The 20,312-nt window shown below is 40.7% G+C and overlaps 1 protein-coding gene across 1 annotated transcript in view; it reads right to left on the reverse strand.

The window, feature by feature from the left end:
* Positions 1-20,312, reverse strand: part of GALNTL6 (polypeptide N-acetylgalactosaminyltransferase like 6) — a 503,407-nt gene that overhangs the window by 41,429 nt on the left and 441,666 nt on the right. The window contains exon 7 of the mRNA XM_042808290.1: positions 7,324-7,441. Within this exon, the coding sequence (XP_042664224.1) occupies positions 7,324-7,441 (118 nt within the window). The remainder of the gene's footprint in view (positions 1-7,323; positions 7,442-20,312) is intronic.

Consider the following 20,312-nt stretch of genomic DNA (forward strand, 5'->3'; position numbering starts at 1 on the left):
CCTCCAGAGTACCATAAAAGAAATTCAGGTGGTGTGGGACATTTGGCAAAATGATATCACAACACTGATGCCTCTCTGTTTATCCAAGGAGCAAGCAATGAAACTCTTAAGATAGCTAATGTTTCCTTCTTAAAAAAGCAATGAATCCGGTCTGCAGCTGAGGGATAAAAAACAAAGATGAAACCAAAACAGTGCAATTTCAGCTTGGAAAGATCAAAAGAGTAGTTTAGGTGTCAACTATACACTCTATCACAATTTATCTTTATATAGCTCCTTCCAACAGAATGCTGCAAAACACTTTATAGGGATGGTTGAAAGCAAAAGGCAGGCATTAGCGCAAGCTTTAAAAGAGATTAAACTGTGCTTATGTGGCTTTGTTCCTGACTGGAGTTTAGATGTCACGGATGCATTTTTTGGCTCTGTTCTACAGGTCTTGTGCGATTTTGGGTGAATCACCCTCTTTTCACATCATTTCTTTGTCTTTGAAATTGAATTCTGCTTGCTCTTGTGTTCCTCCCCCTCTTCCTTTCCCTCCACCTTATCTCTCTAGTTTATGAGTGATCCAGCCTGAGGACTACCTTGAAAATGTAAATACCGTGCACACCAGAATGAGACTCCAATCCATATGCTACAATGCAATCATAATTACTGCAGTAAGAGACTCATGATTTTTGATCAGTGGTGGATGTGTTGCTGTGGAACAGGAACATAAACATACAGCAAATTATGTAAAAGATTGAGGGGGGACTGAATGGATTTTGGATCAGGCTTCAAAACTAATTGAGAAATATACTGCTGCTGAGAGTTAGTAACGAGACAGATAATTGTGACAGACACTGAAACGGATGGAAAAAAATAACAGTAAACTGTTTGTTTGTTTGGAATGGACACCGAACAGAAGAAATGTATTACCACAGTGGGACTGAAGGAGTTGCAGAAAATAAGAATCTAAAAATACTATGGGATTTTTAAGTCCCTACTCCTGAAATATAAGCCAAGAGAACAGTTTTAGCAGTTGTAGAAAAGAAGAATACTTTCCTGTGAACTTTCCATGTACTGAGGATGTTCAGTTAAATGCAAGAAAAAATTGAAAAATAAGACCACTGACTGCAGATTTGCAGTGGGTTTCACAAACATCAAAACCATCTACTCGTGGTGCAGTGGGATTTCCTGTCAGGGATATTAAAACTGTACCGTGTAAACTGGTAACTGACGACTGGTGGGTATTTCAACAATACTCACCAGCACCTCTAAAATGTTGAGAAAAGTGGCAATATTCCATGTTTGTCAGTTTTTCATATATATTACAACAGCATTGACAAGTGGTAATGCTCCCCCAATCCCTATTTCCTGCAATGATTGCCAGCAGTGGAGGGAATTAATAATGATGATGATAATAAAGAAAGGGATTAATGAATTCGGAGGTGTGTGTTGGAAAACAAGGATGAAGAGAATCTGGAAGATCTGTCAGCATGGATAAGGATAAACCAACTCTAGATAGAGGTGACTGGCTTCAAAGAGACTAAGGTATCACCATTAGCATTTTTGTTAAGGTATGATTTATGATGCTGAAGGAACAACCATTGTAAAGGACTGTATTGGATTTGCGTGGCAAGGTTTCGGTAGTGGGGGGCTACAGGGGTGGCTTCTGTGAGAAGCTGCTAGAAGCTTCCTCTATGTCAGCTAGAGGCAGTGTAGCTGGCTCCAAAACGGACCCGCCACTGGCCAAAGCTGAGCCCATCATCGATGCTGGTAGCCCCTCTGGGATAATGTATTTAAGAAGAGGGAAAAAACCTCCCTGTGCAGCTGCAGCTGGAGAGAGGAGCGGGAACATGTGAGAGCAAGAACTCTGCAGACACCAAGGTCAGTGGAGAGGAAGAGGAGGTGCTTCAGGCACCAGAGCAGAGGTTCCCCTGCAGCCCGTGGTGAAGACCATGGTGAGGCAGGCTGTGCCCTGCAGCCCATGGAGGTTATGGTGGGGCAGATCCCCACCTGCAGCACAGAGAAACACCCACATCAGAGCAGGTGGGTGCCTGAAGGAGGCTGTGACCCTGCGGGAAGCTCACGCTGGAGCAGGCTCCTGGCAGGACCTGTGGACCCATGCAGAGAGGAGCCCACGCTGGAGCAGGTTGGCTGGCAGGGCTTGTGACCCTGTGAGGGACCCACGCTGGAGCGGTCTGTGCCTGAAGGGCTGCACCCCGTGGAAGGGACCCGCATTGGAGAAGTTCATGAAGAACTGCAGCCAGGGGGAAGGACTCACATTGGAGAAGTTTGCAGAGGGCTGTCTCCTGTGGGAGGGACCCCACGCTGGAGCAGGGGAAGGGCGTGAGGAGTGCCGTCACTGAGGAGGGAGGAGCGGCAGAGACGATGGGTGATGAACTGACCACAACCCCCCACTCCCCGTCCCGGCTGCGCTGCACAGGGTGAGGGGTTAGAGAAAACCAGGAGTGAAGTTGTGCCCAGGAAGAAGGGAGGGGTCAGGGAAGGTGTTTTAAGATTTTGTTTTATTTCTCATTACTCTGATTTAATTGGTAATAAATTAATGATGGGATGGTAATTGGTGAGTGATCTCTCCCTGTCCTTATCTCGACCTATGAGCTTTTTGTTATATTTTCTGTCCTCTGTCCAGCTGAGGAGGGGAGTGGCAGAACAGCTTTGGTGGGCACTTGGCATCCAGCCAGGGTCAACCCACCACAGGGATCTTCAGCAAACACAGGAAATTAGTATCTTTCACTACTCTATATTTTGGAAACTACTACATAAACTGTACCTTTCTAATGAACGTAAATTTAGGATTTATTTAAGATTTCCTGAATAGTGGCTTCCCTGGTTATTGAGAAGAAATGCTATTAATCAGGTTAATTCCAGTGCTTTGCCAGCTTTCACAAGTCTAGCACACGCTGAACAGTATCAACCAGCAAGATATCAAACGTATTTTTTAATTAAAAAATTGATCCCAAGGTTATGCTGACAAAAAATTAAAATGCTGCACATTATTTCTTATGTAAAAATTAATCTAATAAACTATTGAATGAAGAGGTCATATTTTGAGACATGGATTGTGGCTGCCTCACCATCCATTGAATGTGCATGAGTGCGCTCTGAGTTGGAAACAGCAGTTAATCAGCATGGCACCCATTGCTATGCTTGCTGTTGTACTCTGCAAAAATATTAGCAAGCAGGAAAAGAACAAAAGAGAAATACGTTGGTTTTTGTAGTTGAGGAAATAAAGGTCAAGCAAATTTTTAAGCAGCAGCTTTTTTTTTAACCCGTCTCTCTGTGATCCTGACAACCCAGCACCTGCAATAGTCATGCCTGAAGTTTGAAGAAGTTTCCTTTCCTGCTATGGCACAATTCTAAATGTCACAGAAACATTACAAAGCACACTGTATTTTGGAGAAACTTATTGAATTACACTGCGGCAAATTTAAATTCACTGCAGACTCACTCTCCATAGTATCTTTCTTTTTCCATTAAACGCCCTTCCCCTGCAAACACATACATATAGTTTTGCTCACATCACCCACCTTCTGTCCCTGTACAATGAGGTAATGCAACCTCTCCCCCAGAAAAGGCTTTTGGTTAGGACTGTGGACTGCACTTAAGCCTGTTGTCTATCACCCCAGGTCACATCTAGTGAAATGGCCAGAGAGAAACATCAAAATTGACACTATCCCTCCAAGCTTCCCTGCCTGAGTACCTTTCCTAAATCTGGTTCATCCTCTTGTCAGGAACTGCTGTCTGCCTCCCCAGGCAACCACTCGTCCTGCTAATCTAATTTGTAATCAGTCCTTGGACTCTGTCTTAGTGTCTTGAACTCATAAAGCAATATGGGTTTGCTATTCTTAGTGATTCCTTTGAGCTTGCATGATGGCCCTTGATCCACCACCAGACCTCAATTCATTGTGGGTCTGGGATTTGCAAAGTGCAGTAGAACTACACTGAGCAGAGTAGTTGATATTAAGTTCATGACGAAGAAGCTATTAATTCCTTAAGTCAGAAGACTTTAGACAAACTATTTTGCTGAGTCTTCACTACTACAGATCTAGCTATCATACCTTTCTGAAAGATCCAATTTCTCTGACTCTCTAAGCCCACACTTTGCACTCATGGCTTCCCACTTGCTTTGTAGCAAACACTCCTGTAAGCTGAGTTATGGGGGTAACTGTGGATGTCTCTGGTACAGTAATGCAGAGGCTTTTGGTTGAGAAGATGCTTTTCCTTAAAAGGATCTTTATTGTTAAGTGATCTTTTCCCTCTATAATGTGTGAATGTTTCTGTGACGTGACGTTTCATTCCAACATCTAGGAAATTATTCCCCAAATAAAATTAGGCTAGAGAATATGAAACATATACTATTTCTTAAATGTTATTCCACATTTGCCACCAGTGAATTTGTACATATAAACATATTTGACACACACATTTGTGAAAAATCTTCCTGAACATGCATGTAAGCTTTCCCTTCCATCAAAATATTAGTGGTGCTAATTAAAGACCTGCCACAGCTTACATGGATTCAATAGTACCTGGACCCACTGTTAAAATGTTAAGCAGAAGGGTTACAGTAGTCTGTCAATCCATAGAGTTTAAAGTGCATCACTGAGGACCAGAAATGATCTCCAAACACTTCTCACTCCAGCTCACAGAGCAGTGCAACCACTTCCAGATGAACCAGACGCTACTTCATTCCAGGGAGCACATGACAGCTCTTGCTCTGGCATGCATGCCTCCATAACTACATCACTGTATTTGAATTAACCACAAGAATCCCCAGTTTGACACTGGGAAGGTCATGTCATCAGCATGGTCCCCATTTATAGCAGACAGATTGTTTACTTATTTACCTTTATAACGTAGCTTTCATACAAATGAATCTCAAAGTTAAAAACAAGATATATGAAGAACATAAAAGGAACACTGTGTCTGTCTTTGATGTTAAAGATCAGCCTGAAACTGTCCTCTAAATACAAACTTCCCACAATTATAGGACTTTTCAAATTGTCTTCCTTTTGCAACTTCTTAATGAAAACCAGTCATATTTTTATAAAATACTTAAGAATTAGTTGAATCAAAGAACTGTGTGAGAATAGCTAACTATCTAGTGGTTAAAAATGTTCTTGAGGCAGGATACTCCAAATAATTATTTCCCAAGCAAAATAACATTAATGTGAGACATGGCATCAACAAAGGGCACCCCTACTATGACACTTCCACAGGACGTACATGTGGACATTAATCAAATGTTAGATGTAGTTTCAGACCCACTCAAGCAGCTGAGGAAACTGAACCAGACTGGTTGTTTGGCTTTTTCACTGACTTTGTGAATAACAGATAGATGGTAAGTCCATCATCTTCCCAAGTTTTGAGAATAAAACTGGTAAATTAAACTCTCTGGCTAACTTGTCCTCATTTAAATAAGTTTTGAGATGACTGAATCTATAGCTACAGTAGAAACTGTTGAAGCAGAAACATTTCCCAGGCTGATATTGGTGATTCTGATACAATAAACCCCATTTTTTTCTGTTTCTGCCACCTCCGTGACTTTTCTCTCATTTTTTGTCATTCCAAACCAAACAGCTGTCTTTTTTTTTTTAAAAAACTTACATCTGTTAAATTCTTCCAATAGAAAGTTGTTCTTATTTGTCAGTAATTTCTAAAAAGTATTTTTAAATTCTTCTAACACTAATAAGAAAGGACAGGGACCTAAGGTCAGTATATACTAATGAAGTGAATCAGGAGATACGGCTGAAATGAGACCCAGTGTGACACAGCTGCCTGCAAAAAAATCTATCACTTGAGCAAAACGCAGGGGCACAATCTAGTATCTCAATTTCCAGTGCTGTTACCATGGTTTCTATACAAAGAATGGAGAGCATTACAGGTATATTCTTTTGTGATGACGAACAAAGGGGAATATTTGAAATAGGATAATAGAATTATGGGTGACCTGTCAGAGACCATTGTGACCGCTACTAGTGGCTACTTACATTTGCCTCTGAAACAACCTAAATGGACAGAAGGTAAATCAATACATTCTAAATATACTGTCTAGCTATTGGGTTTCCCTTGCCTTCCTGTTTTATTTTGCTGCGGTATAAAAATGATTTGGAGAAACATGAGAGTAGCACAGTTAATACAAACCATTTTGTTATTTTTGATAACTCCTGTAAAGAGAGCCTGGCAGTCCAGTGTTGGATCACACTGTATGTTTTGTTCAACAGAATGATCTCAGCTCTGTTGTTTTAATCTCTGTTGAAACTCAGATTCAGCAAGATGTATGGTATTAGTCATGGCTGACATACTAAATTTATTTACTGAGCTTTACACTGTCAGAGTTTGGAAGTAGGTTGGAAAGATCCTGAAGCTAAATGTGAATTCTAATTTCAGTTCCAAGCTTTATCCAAATATGCTCAACTCAATTAATCTATGTCATGAAATTCTATCAAGTCATTGAAAATCTTTGCATGTAGAGGCCATGAGGTAAAGTTCTTATGTCTTTGGGTATACTGGTACACAATAAATTCAGTTTTCAAAGTTAGACATATTAGTCCTCATCAAATGAATGCAAATGCCTATTTTACATGCAACAAGTAAAAGGACTTTGAACTTGACATGTAAAAGCCAAGTAACTGATTTGAATACACATGTCCACATAGAGGATATGAGGATACACTGTGACTGGTTGTATGTAACCTGAACACTTGAAAACTCCCCATATATTTGGTCATTACAATAATTCAATGAAAATCATCTGATTTTCAGAAGCTGGCCTGTAGATAACAGCTCACAGCAGCTGAGCTGATATAGTGATTCACTGCTACACTGAAGGGAGTCCTTCTTCCTATGACTTCCGATTTCCACCCATGTCCCTGAACTCCAAGAGAGCCTATCCCCAGAGATGATTAAACTTGTTGATCTGAGCAGAAAATGATGTAATTTTATTTTTTTCTGGATTAGTTCTCTGTTGGCTTTTTGAGCTGAGCTCGACCCTTGAGCATGAAGGAAATGCAGTGTCTGAGAGAAGGTAAGCGGAGAAGACTTGATGAAAGGAACAAGGTAGAACTTAATTTGATGGTGGTAAACTACTACATTTTCAGAGGGAACTACACTCAGTGTGATTTTTGTATGGCTTCTGGAGCATATGTTTATGGCATAATTCTCTGTGAAATTACTGAGAATTCCTAAAGAAACAAAAGTAGTATTGTACTAAATTAATTTCAGTTAAAGGACAAAAGCTGGCATGAATGAAAGCATCATGATCACATGAATCTTGCAACAAACAGGTAAGGAAGTATCATATGAGGTGACTTGATGACTTACCTTAAAGGAGATTTCATACTGCTCTCCTCCCCATATTTCTAATCCTGGATCATAGCCTCCCAGCTCCCAAAACCATTTCCGGTTAACAGCAAATAGACCTCCAGCCATTACAGGAGACCTGAAGGATATATAAAACAATAAAACAATAATGAAGATGTTTGGACTGTGTGTGTGCCTGTGTATCTGTTTGTGTGAATGTAGGTCGTCTGGCTTCCACAACTGCAAAGCTATGGCAGACATGGGCAACAGTACTGTAGACAAACAGCATTTAACTTTATTCATCCCAAAATGGCATCTAGATGAGAAATAAGCGAAGTGACAGACATGTAGATATAGATGAAGCATGGTAGACAGTCATGCACAATCTCCTTTTTCAAAAAAACCCCCCAATTCCTGTTCATTACTAAATAAACCCATGTAACAGAAAAAGCAAGTCACTCTGGAAAACTGCCAAAGCATTTTATGTAGTCTCAGTACTCCATGTGAAGTAAATCACATTTGAAAGCTAGCAAAACTTTTCAATTCATTTCAGTCTCATAGGTGCTGCCTAGAGAAAGGCAGAAAGGTGACAGCGGATGGCTACAGAGCAGCTGCTCAGAGTTAAACATCTGCTTTTCTACAGCAGCATTTAAAACTCCTAACTTTGTTTCACGGTGATAATTTAACTTGTAGGCAAATAGTTTGCTATGTTTCTATTTATTCCATTAATAAACATATGGAATTTACTTGCCTTTTCCACAGGTAATATAGAAAACAAATGGGATATTTAAAGTTAGTGTTAGGGAATATTAATGAAAACTGCATTTTAAATTTATAAGGAGGAATTTTGTACTGGAAACTAAGTGTTTGTTGGTTTTTTTTTTTTTTTCACTACCAAGAAGACCATGTTTCTAATGCAGCAAATACCTTGACAGCTCTCAGGATTTAAATGTTGCTCACTGATTCCTTGAAGTTGTGGTGGAAAGGGGGATGCAAAGGGATCTACACTGAACAGGAAGGAAACAACAGGCTGAAGAAAGTCCAACCTAACTGTTCAGTTCAATCAATGCAGATCAACACTCATCTTAGTTTTAGAGCAAGAGGCTGGAAGGAACACATTCCTGTTGATGGCTGGTCAGCAAGAGACAAGGCACATACTGTAAGAGAGACCTGGATGGCTTCCAGGGAATGCTTCCTTATTGGAGAATAGACATGAAACTGAATCCTATGCCATTCACTTTGTAACACTGCAGCCCCTGAGGGAAAATTATCCCATCTAGGGTCATTTTTGTTCTGAATTACTATTGGCGGTTTGTTTGGGGCTATAGAAGCAGAAGGTACCATCCCTGAAGAACTGGCTGGAAAATAAAAACTTCCCCCTTTGACACTGATTTAGGATTTGGCAGTGAACTCAGGACTGGTAGGAACTACAGGAATCCATGCATAAGTTAGAAGTTTATTAAAGAGGACATCAAGTTAATAGAACAACATTCTGCCATATTTTCTCTGCCCTAATCCTATTTATATTCCTATCTTTTATGCAAGTCAGTAGAGGAGATAAAATAGCAAGCAGACAGCTGAGTGGCCTCTGCCGTCATTAGGATGCCAGCAGATCCCCACATGCATGAATGTTAGAAATTTATCCTCTCATCTGCATTCATGGTAATGAAAATCATTATGGATATTTTATCTTTCATTTCTATGAGAGTTTTTAATAAACACATATACTTTAGATTATATCACATATTAAACTACCTATTTTCATAACTAGGGAGCTCTGTTTTTAACAGACGGATTCTATTTTCCTTCAGCAATTATATTTTTAAAAGCACTTAGAAGCTTTGTGAAACAAAGTTGCAATATTCCAACTGGCAGGGCCCTGCACTGTATCATACACTGAACGGTAATACTTTTTTACTTTTATTGACATTTCATACCTCAAATATTGACTGTTCTTTCCACATATGAATAAATTCAATGGAGATTTTATTACAAAGCTTCCCCTGGGGATTCTGACTACTACAATACATTTTCAATTACTACCAAAGTAAATCTAATTACAACATGCCCTTTGTGACTTCAGGTTCTAAATAATCAAAACACAATGTCCTTTTATAAAGATGGACTTGAATGGAGAATGCTTATAACTAAATCATTACTGGCAGAAGAAATGAAGTCCCAGAAATCGCTGGGGAAATGCAGGATTTCTCTAATTCTCTTAGGTACAGTATCTTTCATGAGCATTTCTCTTGACACAGTGAATGGCCTGTGAAAATAACAATCCCTGCAGATGAATCAGATAGAAGATGAAAAAATCAGAGACTTCAGATTGCAAAATAATTGGCATATACTTACAAATGATACTTTATAACTAATCTGTAGATTTTACAGTGATAACATGGAGTAAAGAAATCCTTTGCTATTTAGATGCGAAAGTTCACAAGACTTATTACAATTAGCAAAACCACCAAACAATGACTGGAACAGAAGCAAACTCATAGCTCTTGCACTTACTTAAAAAAAGAGAAGAAAAAAAAAAAAAAGAAATTACATTTAATGTTGCTCCATTCATTCCTATTCCACAACATGTTCTGACATTTGTTGTTTTGCAAGAAGAGCAATGGAGAGAACAAACAGGACAGCTTTTTGGTTTTCATTGGAGTGGGATGAGCAATAAGCAACAAGCTGTATGAACCTGATCACTTGGCACAGGGTATGTATTCCACTCCATGCCACAAGCAGCTGATGCTGAACAGGCCTTAAATTATCTCTCATATATGAAGACAAGAGTCCAGTCCTGTAATCATGACTGATACGAAAAATCCTTTAGTCGTTAATAGGATCACTCACACAGATAAGAACTTCACTGAGCCCAAAGGAGAAGACTTAATCTCTTGTTTAATGGCTTCCGTATAGAAATGTCAAGTAGAAAGCTATGATCGGAGAAATAATTTTTCATGAAATGTCCTACTCAGACACTTAAACAATCAGACTGGAGCTACTGTAGCATAATATTATGTGAGTAATTACAGTGGGAAGCTCAAAAATACTTATAGTCAAAAGGCCAAAGACTCCCAAAACATCAGAAAAGCTGGAAGGCTAAGGCTGCTAAACTTAAAAATAGTTATAAAAACCTTCCTCTATGAGAGGTACTGCACAGACTCACTGATTATATACCTAAAAGAACAATACTGCAAGTAAAAACCAGCAGATGCGAAAATGGCCCAAGAGGTCATAGATGTCCAGTGTATCTATTTTAGTGTCATATCATGTCAGTAGGTGAACGTAGATTTGTGTCACCTATTCTTTAACATTAAATATTACACTGTGCATTGATCATTGTTGAACTGAAATGCTGCTGCATACTGGGGTACTTTGGAAAGGACCAATAGGAATCACCTGCCTGAAACAGCTGAAATGTGGTCATTATCATCGTATCCAGCGAATGGCATATTGCACTCTGCATCTCTCTGTATAATCCAGACTGATTAAAGGCTCTGTGCTGAACTGCTGAACGGAAACGGCTGAATGCCAGAGAGGTGCAGGATGCCATCTCATGCAGGATGAGTTAGACAAACTGACCTTCAGTGCCAAACCAACTGGCACACGGTACAAAACCAGGGGTAAATATCAGCCTGTGTCAGGAGTCAGCGCTGGGTCCTGCTCACTTGGTGAAGTCAAGGATGTGATAGACAAGGAGGAGGAGGATGGGGGCCATGTTGCTGCTGGCACAGTGACAGTCCCAGAAATGACTGGTGACCTACTGAGCACAGCTTTGAGCTGGGCTTGTGCACTTTTTATCGTGAATTTCAATGTCTTGTTAATCAAGAAGATTGCCCCTCCACCCTAGTGATACCACATGAAGGCACCTCAGAAGAGGGAATAAACTAAAATAGCTTGTTTCGGTGGTTACTGCTCCTGGTGCTCTCTGCAGTGATTTCTGATACTGAACCAAATCTTCTCAAAGCAAGTAGCAGAATCTGACACTAATCCTAGACAATAAAAGGTTCTAATAAAACTAAAAATTAAAATCTATGTAACGTGTAATGTAAGAGACAGATTTGGGCACTCACATGAAGTGAAGTGAATGCGGAAATAAAAGAAACTAAATTAAGATGAACTGATCAAATGGCAAGGAAGTGATATAGATTAATAAAATAAAGGACAAAAAGATGAACTTAAAGGTTGCTCCATCTAAAGATAAATTGAGAGACAGATTCTATGCTGTGCACAGAAATAGATGTTGATGTAGCTGGAATGAATATGGATCAGACTTACTGAATTTTTCAAGAAAAAAATAAGAAGCGGATTCTTTTATATACTTAACTCTTTAACCAAATATATTTAAAAGTGACTTTTTTTACATTTTCTGTTTCTCTGAGGCACCGTTTTCTTTTATGTTTTATCCATTCTAACAACATGAGTAATCTCCAGGTTTATAAAATCATCAACATTTAAAAAGTAAAACCTGTATCTGTGACATTAACCCATGGGATTTACTCTTTCTTTTTTTTCCTCAAGAGCAAGTGTCCAGTCTTCTGAACAACTTTTACCCTTGATGAATGTGCCCCTGTCTGTACCAAATGATCACTTAGGTTTTACAAACCACTGTATTTCTGATGTCCACATCATTATCTCCTTAGAGAGTCTAGAAACAGTATCTTAAAATATATGGCAAATCAATTATGTAAGGGAAAGGTCTGTCTCAAAGTTGATTTGCTCCCCATAAAAACTGCCTTCATCCCAGTTCATTCACTGTACATTCAAAGCTGTCACCGTAAATTTCCAGCTGACTTTTTTCCCCTGTTAATGTATGTAACTGAAGTAGCGACTGTTTCGGTAAGGTACACCAGAAATTTTCACAAAGCAAACTGAAGCTACTTTTACTCAAATTTGAATTTCTAGAGCTGTATCCCACTGTGAAGACTCCTTTCATATATTCAGTTAGTTTCAGTAATCTGTTTCTCTTGTTAAACTGTTGCATAATTTTATTGTCACTCTTAAAAACTCGGGATATTCTTATGTTGATTTTCATTTGCTGTATCTTTCTAATGAGTTGTTTGCAAAATTCATCATACATTGATAGATTTAATGTAGATGCACACTGTCTCCATCCTACCTACAATAAATACCTGTATATATGCATGCATGTTTCATAGATTTCTACTCACTGGCATTCAGTCAACTATTTTACAAGTGATAATTAAATTGTGAGATATCTGTCCTTTAAGAAGCATAGCACTAAAGTTTCACCCATGATTATTCTGTGCTAAATGTCCTCCTGATTTTTTTCCCCAAACAATTCCTAAAATATTCAGTCTAAAAGAGCATTCTCCCATCGACTAGCACAAAATGACTGACTTTGCAATGATAAATATACTGCTTTTTAAGCACTTCCATTCAAATTCTAGTCAATGCTGACAACGAAATAATTCCTTTTTCCAGAGCAGAGTTGCATTCAGATTTAGAAGAGTTCTATTATGTTTTAACTTAAAGTGACATCTTTCTTGGGCAACTCAGACTTGTGAAATGCTAATGTGGCAGAAGAGTGGATATGTACCCAACAGTACCCACTAGTGATAGTAGCTGCTTGTGACAGATTGTAACGAAATCACGCAAGCTTTTCCTGACTCTCTGCTATTTCCCAGACCTGAAGGATCTATTATGCAGGATGGAGATCAGGGCTAATTTACTCTGACTCATACTTTTGTAGCTTGCATCTCCACATAATCAACAGTCTTTCTACTGAAACTGCAAAAAGGCCTCATTTTGATGCCAAATGTGTCAAATTTCTCATGACCAACAGAATTCAAAAAATGTTGATAAAAACTTGCATTCTTATGTAGTGACTGTTGTTGGAGATTATGAAAATGCTACACAATCATCGGTTAGTTTCATTACATGAATCTTCTGTAAGTAAGTGACACTATACTTATTTCACTCTAAAGTATAATTTTTTGATATTTAAGCAAATATTTTTACAAGTATGAAAAAGAAATAAAAAGGCATCAGGCCTAGTTTTTACATAACCTGTGAGTTTAAATCATATTTAAATATGATGAAGCATGTAGCAGTCAAGTTGTATTACTTAAAATTAACTCACAAGTCCCTATATAATTACATTTACTTTTCGAATTAGATTTTTTTTTAGGGGGGGAATATTAAGACAAAAACGCATTCTTCCCCAACAGACAGCCAGAAAGTCATCTGCAGAGAGTCAGCTACAAAGAAAGCCCTAAAAACATTTGAGGTTCAGTTTATAAAAATTTGCACTATGATTTCATCACATGGCTTCTTTCCACAGTTTGCATATTTTTCTTAACACATTGCTAAACTTCATTGAAAAAATCATATTGTAAAAGAGTGATGAGCCCTTATGTGGGTAATGGTGCTGAGGCCCGGTGTGGCAGGTGCACCCACCCAATGAAATTGTGGCTCCCTGGCTGTTGAACCTTTCCCGTGCCCTTGTTCTCAGGGCGTTATGGGAGCTGGGGTCTTTGGCCAATAGGGACTGATATTGCCCACAGGTCAGATTGGGCTCGGGTACCAATGGAGTCCCTGGGGGAGCCATTTTTGAGCTCGTCCCTCCCAGATTAGCGTGCTGCAGGTAAGGACTCTCTCCTTGGGTTGGGATGCCTCCCAAGGAGACTCCTTGGGGTTCCTACGGGTTGCGACGCTGCCTTGAGATGTTCCTCTCCTGTTGAGAGTCCTCACTTTTTATTAGGTGAGTGATTGAACATTTTGGGTTGTTGTTAAACCCCTGGTTGGTGTTTTGGGTTGTTGTTAAACCCCAGAAGTTTGTGTGGTGATAGTTTGCTCTCCTCTCATGGACATTTGGACCTGTTGTTTGTATGCTTGTGGAATGTTGATTAATTATGCATAAAAATAAACTTTGCTTTTTTTTTTTTTTTAAATTTATTGTTAAGTGGCTTGGGAGTTTCCACAAAAGGCCCATTTAGCCTTTCCTCCCATATTTAGAAAATTAATGAAGCTGTAGAAGAGGAAAGTCAGGTGGGTAGAGATGGAAGACTCTGAAAAGGCTTCCCCTTCTCAAAATTATCTCTCATAATCCAAGGGATATCTATCTGAATTATCACTAGAGGAGATCTATGGAACTCAGACTAAGGAGCTGAGTCAGCAGAAATGAGCATCCTGAAGGAAAAAGAAAATGAAACCTTCTGGAAATGTCCTACAGGTGAAAGTGTTCAGAAGGATAAAACTGAGGAGCAAAAGGACAGCTTGAATATCATGCTGCAAGTTGCAGTAAAGAGATGAGTATATACATATGCAGTCTTATAAGATTGAGACCTGAGCACTGTAAAAGCAAGAAAGGGGAGCTGAGAGCACTTCTGCTGAACCACATTCATGTCATGAGAAGATATTGCTCTTGGACACACAGAGTTCAACTGCAGCAAAAAAACCCCTTCAGCCTATTAGTAGAAAGCGAGTAAGAACTGTTATGAAAAAAAAGCCAAACTCTAAGCAAAATTTAACAAAACACTGTCAATTGATAGTACCTTTTCATATTGATGAGTATTATTTGTATTGGGGCTGTCCTTTGAAAATAAAAGGTAAAAATAAAGATCAATATAAGCCAAATTTTAACAACTCTCCCTAGAACAGGAACTTACTTTGTCCCTCCTGGATTTTGTTAAACTTCACTTTGAAGCATATCTAAAACTAAACACAAAGTTGTGGTTTTTTTTTTTTTTTGTTTTTTGTTTTTTTTTTTTTTAAGAAAAAGGATATATTCTTAACTTGTCTATATACTCAATTATATTAGCTTCTGCATTTAAAGCTAACTTAAGGCCAGAATTCAAACAGATAAGTAGTGTTTTGTACAGCCTGGGAATTTCAAAAGTGTAGGAAGTCACCTTGTTTCTGGTTGTTGTGAAAAGCCAATTATTTTGATTATGAAAGCACAATGAACCTCCTAACCATCTTTTCCCTCTGGATTATTATGAAACATGAGGCTGGAATTTTAAGACAATGCCAATATTCTAACCTGAGTGTACATCTTTTAAACAGGAAAAATCTCTTCAAGATAACAAGGAAATCCAGATCTGTGGAAAGTAACACTTAGGTGAATTACATCTCATTTGAGACTGAACTTTTATTTTCAAATAAGGAACAAAGCCAGCATCATACCTTTAGATTATCCACCCTGGCTGCACAGTAACTCCATCACCACTTCCCAAGCATTAGGGAATAACAACAGTTCATTAAATCCCATCACTGCCTTTAAGGATGTTCTCTCAAAATATACAGGGGCAACAGCTGGACTGAATTGCCGTCCAATTACAATGTTATCTTCCTCTCTTTAGATGTAGAGGTATAAACCAGAGAACTATCTTCCTTTTCCAGTGATTACTTTTGCTTTATCGATTTATTTAAGGCCAGTATAGCATCATAAGCAAAGTTTAAACTCAAGGAGAAATTGTTAAATTACATTAAAGATGATAAATGACTCCTCTTAAAACATAGCCACTGGCCTGAACATAGGTTCTTATTTCCCAAATAGTCCCTTAATTTGTCCGCCCAAGAGGACACTTAGTATGTCCTCCCAAGAGAGATACCTAGATAAATAATGTTAACAAATTCAAGCGGTTAGCAGTCTGGTATTAAAAGCTACGGGTGATTCTGACAAAGTTATTTGGATTACTATAATTCTATGACTGATATCTATAACTCTAAACCATTATGTACTTATTCCAGATTAAAGTAGATTTAAAGGCACCATAGCCCGGTAAAATAGCTTTGTACCTAACGCGTAAAGGTGACTTCACAAAGGGGGATCACAAAGTGCTCAGGGAACAGCCTGTTTCTGCACCGCTCACACCTTCCAGCACCGCTCAGGAGCAGGCCAGGCCGGCTGGGCCGCAGCCTCCACACAGGCCCTGGCCCTCCGGGCGGGCTGGTAAAACACCTCCTCGGGTCTTTTTATGGATGCCAGGAGAGGAAAAGTCGTCATTCTGCTAACTGTACTACATGCTACTGTATAGCGTCACAAGCATATTTGCAACAGTTGGGAAACTTTGGAAAAAGACAAAAAAGACAGTCGAATTACATTCACCACCACAAGCTCCACACAAAAGAGAAGCCTTTTTTTTTTTTTTTGTCTGGCTCTCCCGCAATATTTCAGACTGAGGCTTTCTTTGTGCAACACTGAATGGTTTAGATGGGCAAATGTGAAGAGTTAGTACTAAAGCACTGCATGGAAATGGCAACAGGAGTTTCAGTGGGTTTTCTTTTTGTTCACCCCATCGTTCACAGGCCAGATCAGACTAAATAGTTAGTGATGGCCATTTCCAGAACATTTCTGAGTTGCAAGGGTTTTAAATAAGTGGAAGTATAGTTACAATAACCTGCTTCTGATTTTTTAGCAAAGTATTTTAAAATATCGCTTCCTAGCACTCTGATGGAATTGGCTTTTCTTCAGGGTCCCACAAACTAACCCTAGCGACTGATTCAAGCAGACAGGGCCTTCACACTAGGCTAAGTGGATGAGACACACAGTTAATGATATGGCTTGTGATCTGTCATGGAGCTGAGTATGTGGATGTATAATATTATTCCTTTGATCAGTTCTTCAGTAGTACTGTCAGCAACTGCCCCACTCTACCCCTACGTACACACACCGCTTCAAACAAAGGCAGGAAATGGGGACAAAAGATAATTTCAATATGTCATTTATGTCTGCCTTTGGGGGCTAATGCAGAAGCCTGAAATTATTACATGCTGACAGGGAGGGAGACTGGAGCCTGTGTAGACATGCCATTGTTACAAAAAGCAGGTCATCCATTTGCCAGTGGTCAAAGATTTCAAGAACATTAAATTGTAAGGAGACAAAAATGTTGTGCCTGAAAAGGCAAATATACAGACAACAGTATTCTGGGATCCTAGAAATGTACTCCTAGGTGCACCACTGCTATTTATTAAAGTTCTATAATTTGCTGTGTTACCCTATTATGGAGGGTAATGGGGAGACAGGCACTTCATAGAATCATAGAATGGTTTGGATTGGAAGGGGCCTTAAGGATCATCTAGTTCCAACCCCTCTTCCATGGGCATGGACCCCTTCCCCCAGACCAGGTTGCTCAAAGCCCCGTCCAACCTGGCCTTGAACCCTTCCAGGGAGGGGGCAGCCACAGCTGCTCTGGGCACCCTGGGCCAGTGTCTCACCACCCGCACAGTAAAGAATTTCTGCCTTGTATCTAATCTGAATCTTCCCTCTTTCAGTTTAAAATGGTTACCACTCATTCTATCCCTACACTCCCCGATAAAGAGTCCCTCCCCATCTTTCCTGTAGGTGCCCTTTAGGTATTGAAAGGCTGCTATAAGGCTGCTATTCTCTTCTCTAGGCTGAACAACCCCAACTCTGTCAGCCTGTCCTCACAGGGGAGGTGATCCAGCCCTCTGATCATCTTCATGGCCCTCCTCTGGACCCATTTGAGTAGGTCCATGTCCTTCTTATGTTGGGGGCCCCAGAGCTGGACAGGGTACTCCAGGTGGGGTCTCACGAGAGTGGAGTAGAGGGGCAGAATCATCTCCCTTGACCTGCTGGTCACAATTCTCTTGACGCAGCCCAGGACACAGTTGGCTTTCTGGGCTGTGAGCACACATTTCTGGCTCACAGTCAGTTTTCCATCCACCAGTACCCCCAAGTCCTCTGCAGGGCTGCTCTCAATCCACTTATTGTCCAGCCTGTATCTGTGCTTGGGATTGCCCCAACACATGTGCAGGACCTTGCACTTGGCCTTGTTGAACTTCATGAGGTTCTCAAGGGCCCACCTCTCAAGCCTGTCCAGGTCCCTCTGAATGGCATCCCTTCACTCCAGTGCACCACACATCTTGGTGTCATTGGCAAACTTTATAACGGTGTGCTTAATCCCACTGTCTATGTCTGCAACAAAGATGTTAAACAGCATTTGTCCCAACACTGACCTCTGAGGAATGTCATGCATCACTGCTCTCCACTTGGACATTGAGCTGTTGGCTGCAACTCTTTGTGTGTGGCCATCCAGCCAATTCCTTATCCACTGAATGGCCCATCCATCAAAGCCATGTCTTTCCAATTTAGAGACAAGGAAGTTGTGCAGGAGAGTTCTAAATGCTTTGCACAAGTCCAGGTAGATGAAGTCAGTTGCTCTTCCCTTACCCACTAGTGCTGTAACCCCCTTGTAGAAAGCCACCAAATTTGTCAGGCATGATTTGCCCTTAGTGGAGCCATGTTGGCTGTCACCAATCACCTCCTTATTTTCCATGTGTCCTAGCATAGTTTCCAGGAGGATCTGCTCCATCATCTTGACAGGCACAGAGGTGAAACTGACTGGCCTATAGTCCCCCAGGCCTTGCTTTATTCCATTTTTTAAAAATGGGGGTTATGTTTCCTCTTTTCCAGTCAGTGGGAACTTCATCGGACTGCCACTTCTCAAATAAGATGGATAGTGGCTTAGCTACCTCATCTGTCAGTTCCTCAAGACCTGTAGATGCATCTCATCAGGTCCTATGGACTTGTGCACCTTCAGGTTCCTTAAATGGTCTTGAACCTGATCTCCTATGGTGGGAGGATCTTCATTCTCCCAGTCCCTGCCTCTGCCTTCTGTGATTTGGGTGGTGTGGCTGGAGCCCTTGCTGGTGAAGACCGAAGCAAAAAAAGTCACTGAGTACCTCAGCATTCTCCATATCCTGGGTGACTAGGTCTCTTGTTTCCTTCCAGAGAGGGTTCACATTTTCGCTAGTCTTCCTTTTATCACTGACGTACCTATAGAAGCTTCTTTTGTTGCCTTTGACATCCCTGGCCAGATTTAATTCTATCAGGGCTTTGGCCTTCTTAACCTGATCTCTAGCTGCTCAGACAATTTCTCTGTATTCGTCCCAGGCTACATGTCCTTGCTTCACCTTCTGTAGGCTTCAGTTTCATGTTTGTATATGTCCAGGAGCTCTTTGTTCATCCATGCAGGCCTCCTGGTGTTTTTTCCCTGACTTCCTCTTTGCTGGGATGCTTCAATCCTGAGCTTGGAGGAGGTGATCTTTGAATATTAACCAGCTTTCTTGGGTCCCTCTTTGCTCCAGGGCGTTATCCCATGGCACTCTGCCAAGTAGATCCCCGAAGAGGCCAAAGTCTGCTCTCCTGAAGTCCAGGGTAGCGAGCTTGCTGTACATTCTCCTTGCTGCCCTAAGGATCTCGAACTCTACCACTTCATGGTCACTGATGCCAGAGCTGCCCTTGAGCTTCACATTCCCCACCAGACCCTTCCTGTTGGCAAGAACAAGGTCCAGCATAGCACCTCTCCTCATTGGCTCCTCCGTCACTTGGAGAAGGAAGTTATCATCAACACATTCCAGGAACCTCCTGGATTGCTTATGCCCTGCTGTGTTGGGTCTCCAACAGATAGCAAGGTGGTTGAAGTCCCCCATGAGGAGCAGGGCTTGTGAACGTGAGGTTGCTCCTATTTATCTACAGAGGGCTTCATCTGCTTGGTCTTCCTAGTCAGGTGGCCTGTAGCAGACCTTCACTATAACATCTTCTGTTCCTGCCCTCCCTCTAATCCTGACCCACAAGCTCTCAGTTGGTTCCTCATCCATCCCCAGGCAGGGCTCCATGCGCTCCAGCTGGTCACTGACATAGAGGGTGACCCCCGCTCCTTGTTTCCCTTTCTTGTCCTTCCTAAAGAGCCTGTATCCTTCCATTCCAACACTCCAGGCATAGAAGCCATCCTGCCATGTGTCCATGATGCCAGTAAGTTCATAACCCTGCAGGCATGTGCACATCTCTAGCTCCTCTTGATTATTACCCATGCTACGCGTGTTCGCATACAAGCTTTTAAGTTGGCCCCCGATGAAGCTGAGTTACTTTCTGGAGTGGCTGGAATTCCTTTGTGCTGCTCTTCAGGTGCTCTCCTGCTGACCTGTGGCCCCTCTCCAGACTTTGGGCATCTATTGCTGGCACTGGCATCAAACTGGTAAGAGTGGGATGGATTGAGGTTCCCCTCCCCTGGCAATTCTAG

Source organism: Tyto alba, unplaced genomic scaffold (assembly GCF_018691265.1).
Source record: "Tyto alba isolate M040663 unplaced genomic scaffold, T.alba_DEE_v4.0 Super-Scaffold_6, whole genome shotgun sequence".
Lineage (NCBI taxonomy): Eukaryota > Metazoa > Chordata > Aves > Strigiformes > Tytonidae > Tyto > Tyto alba.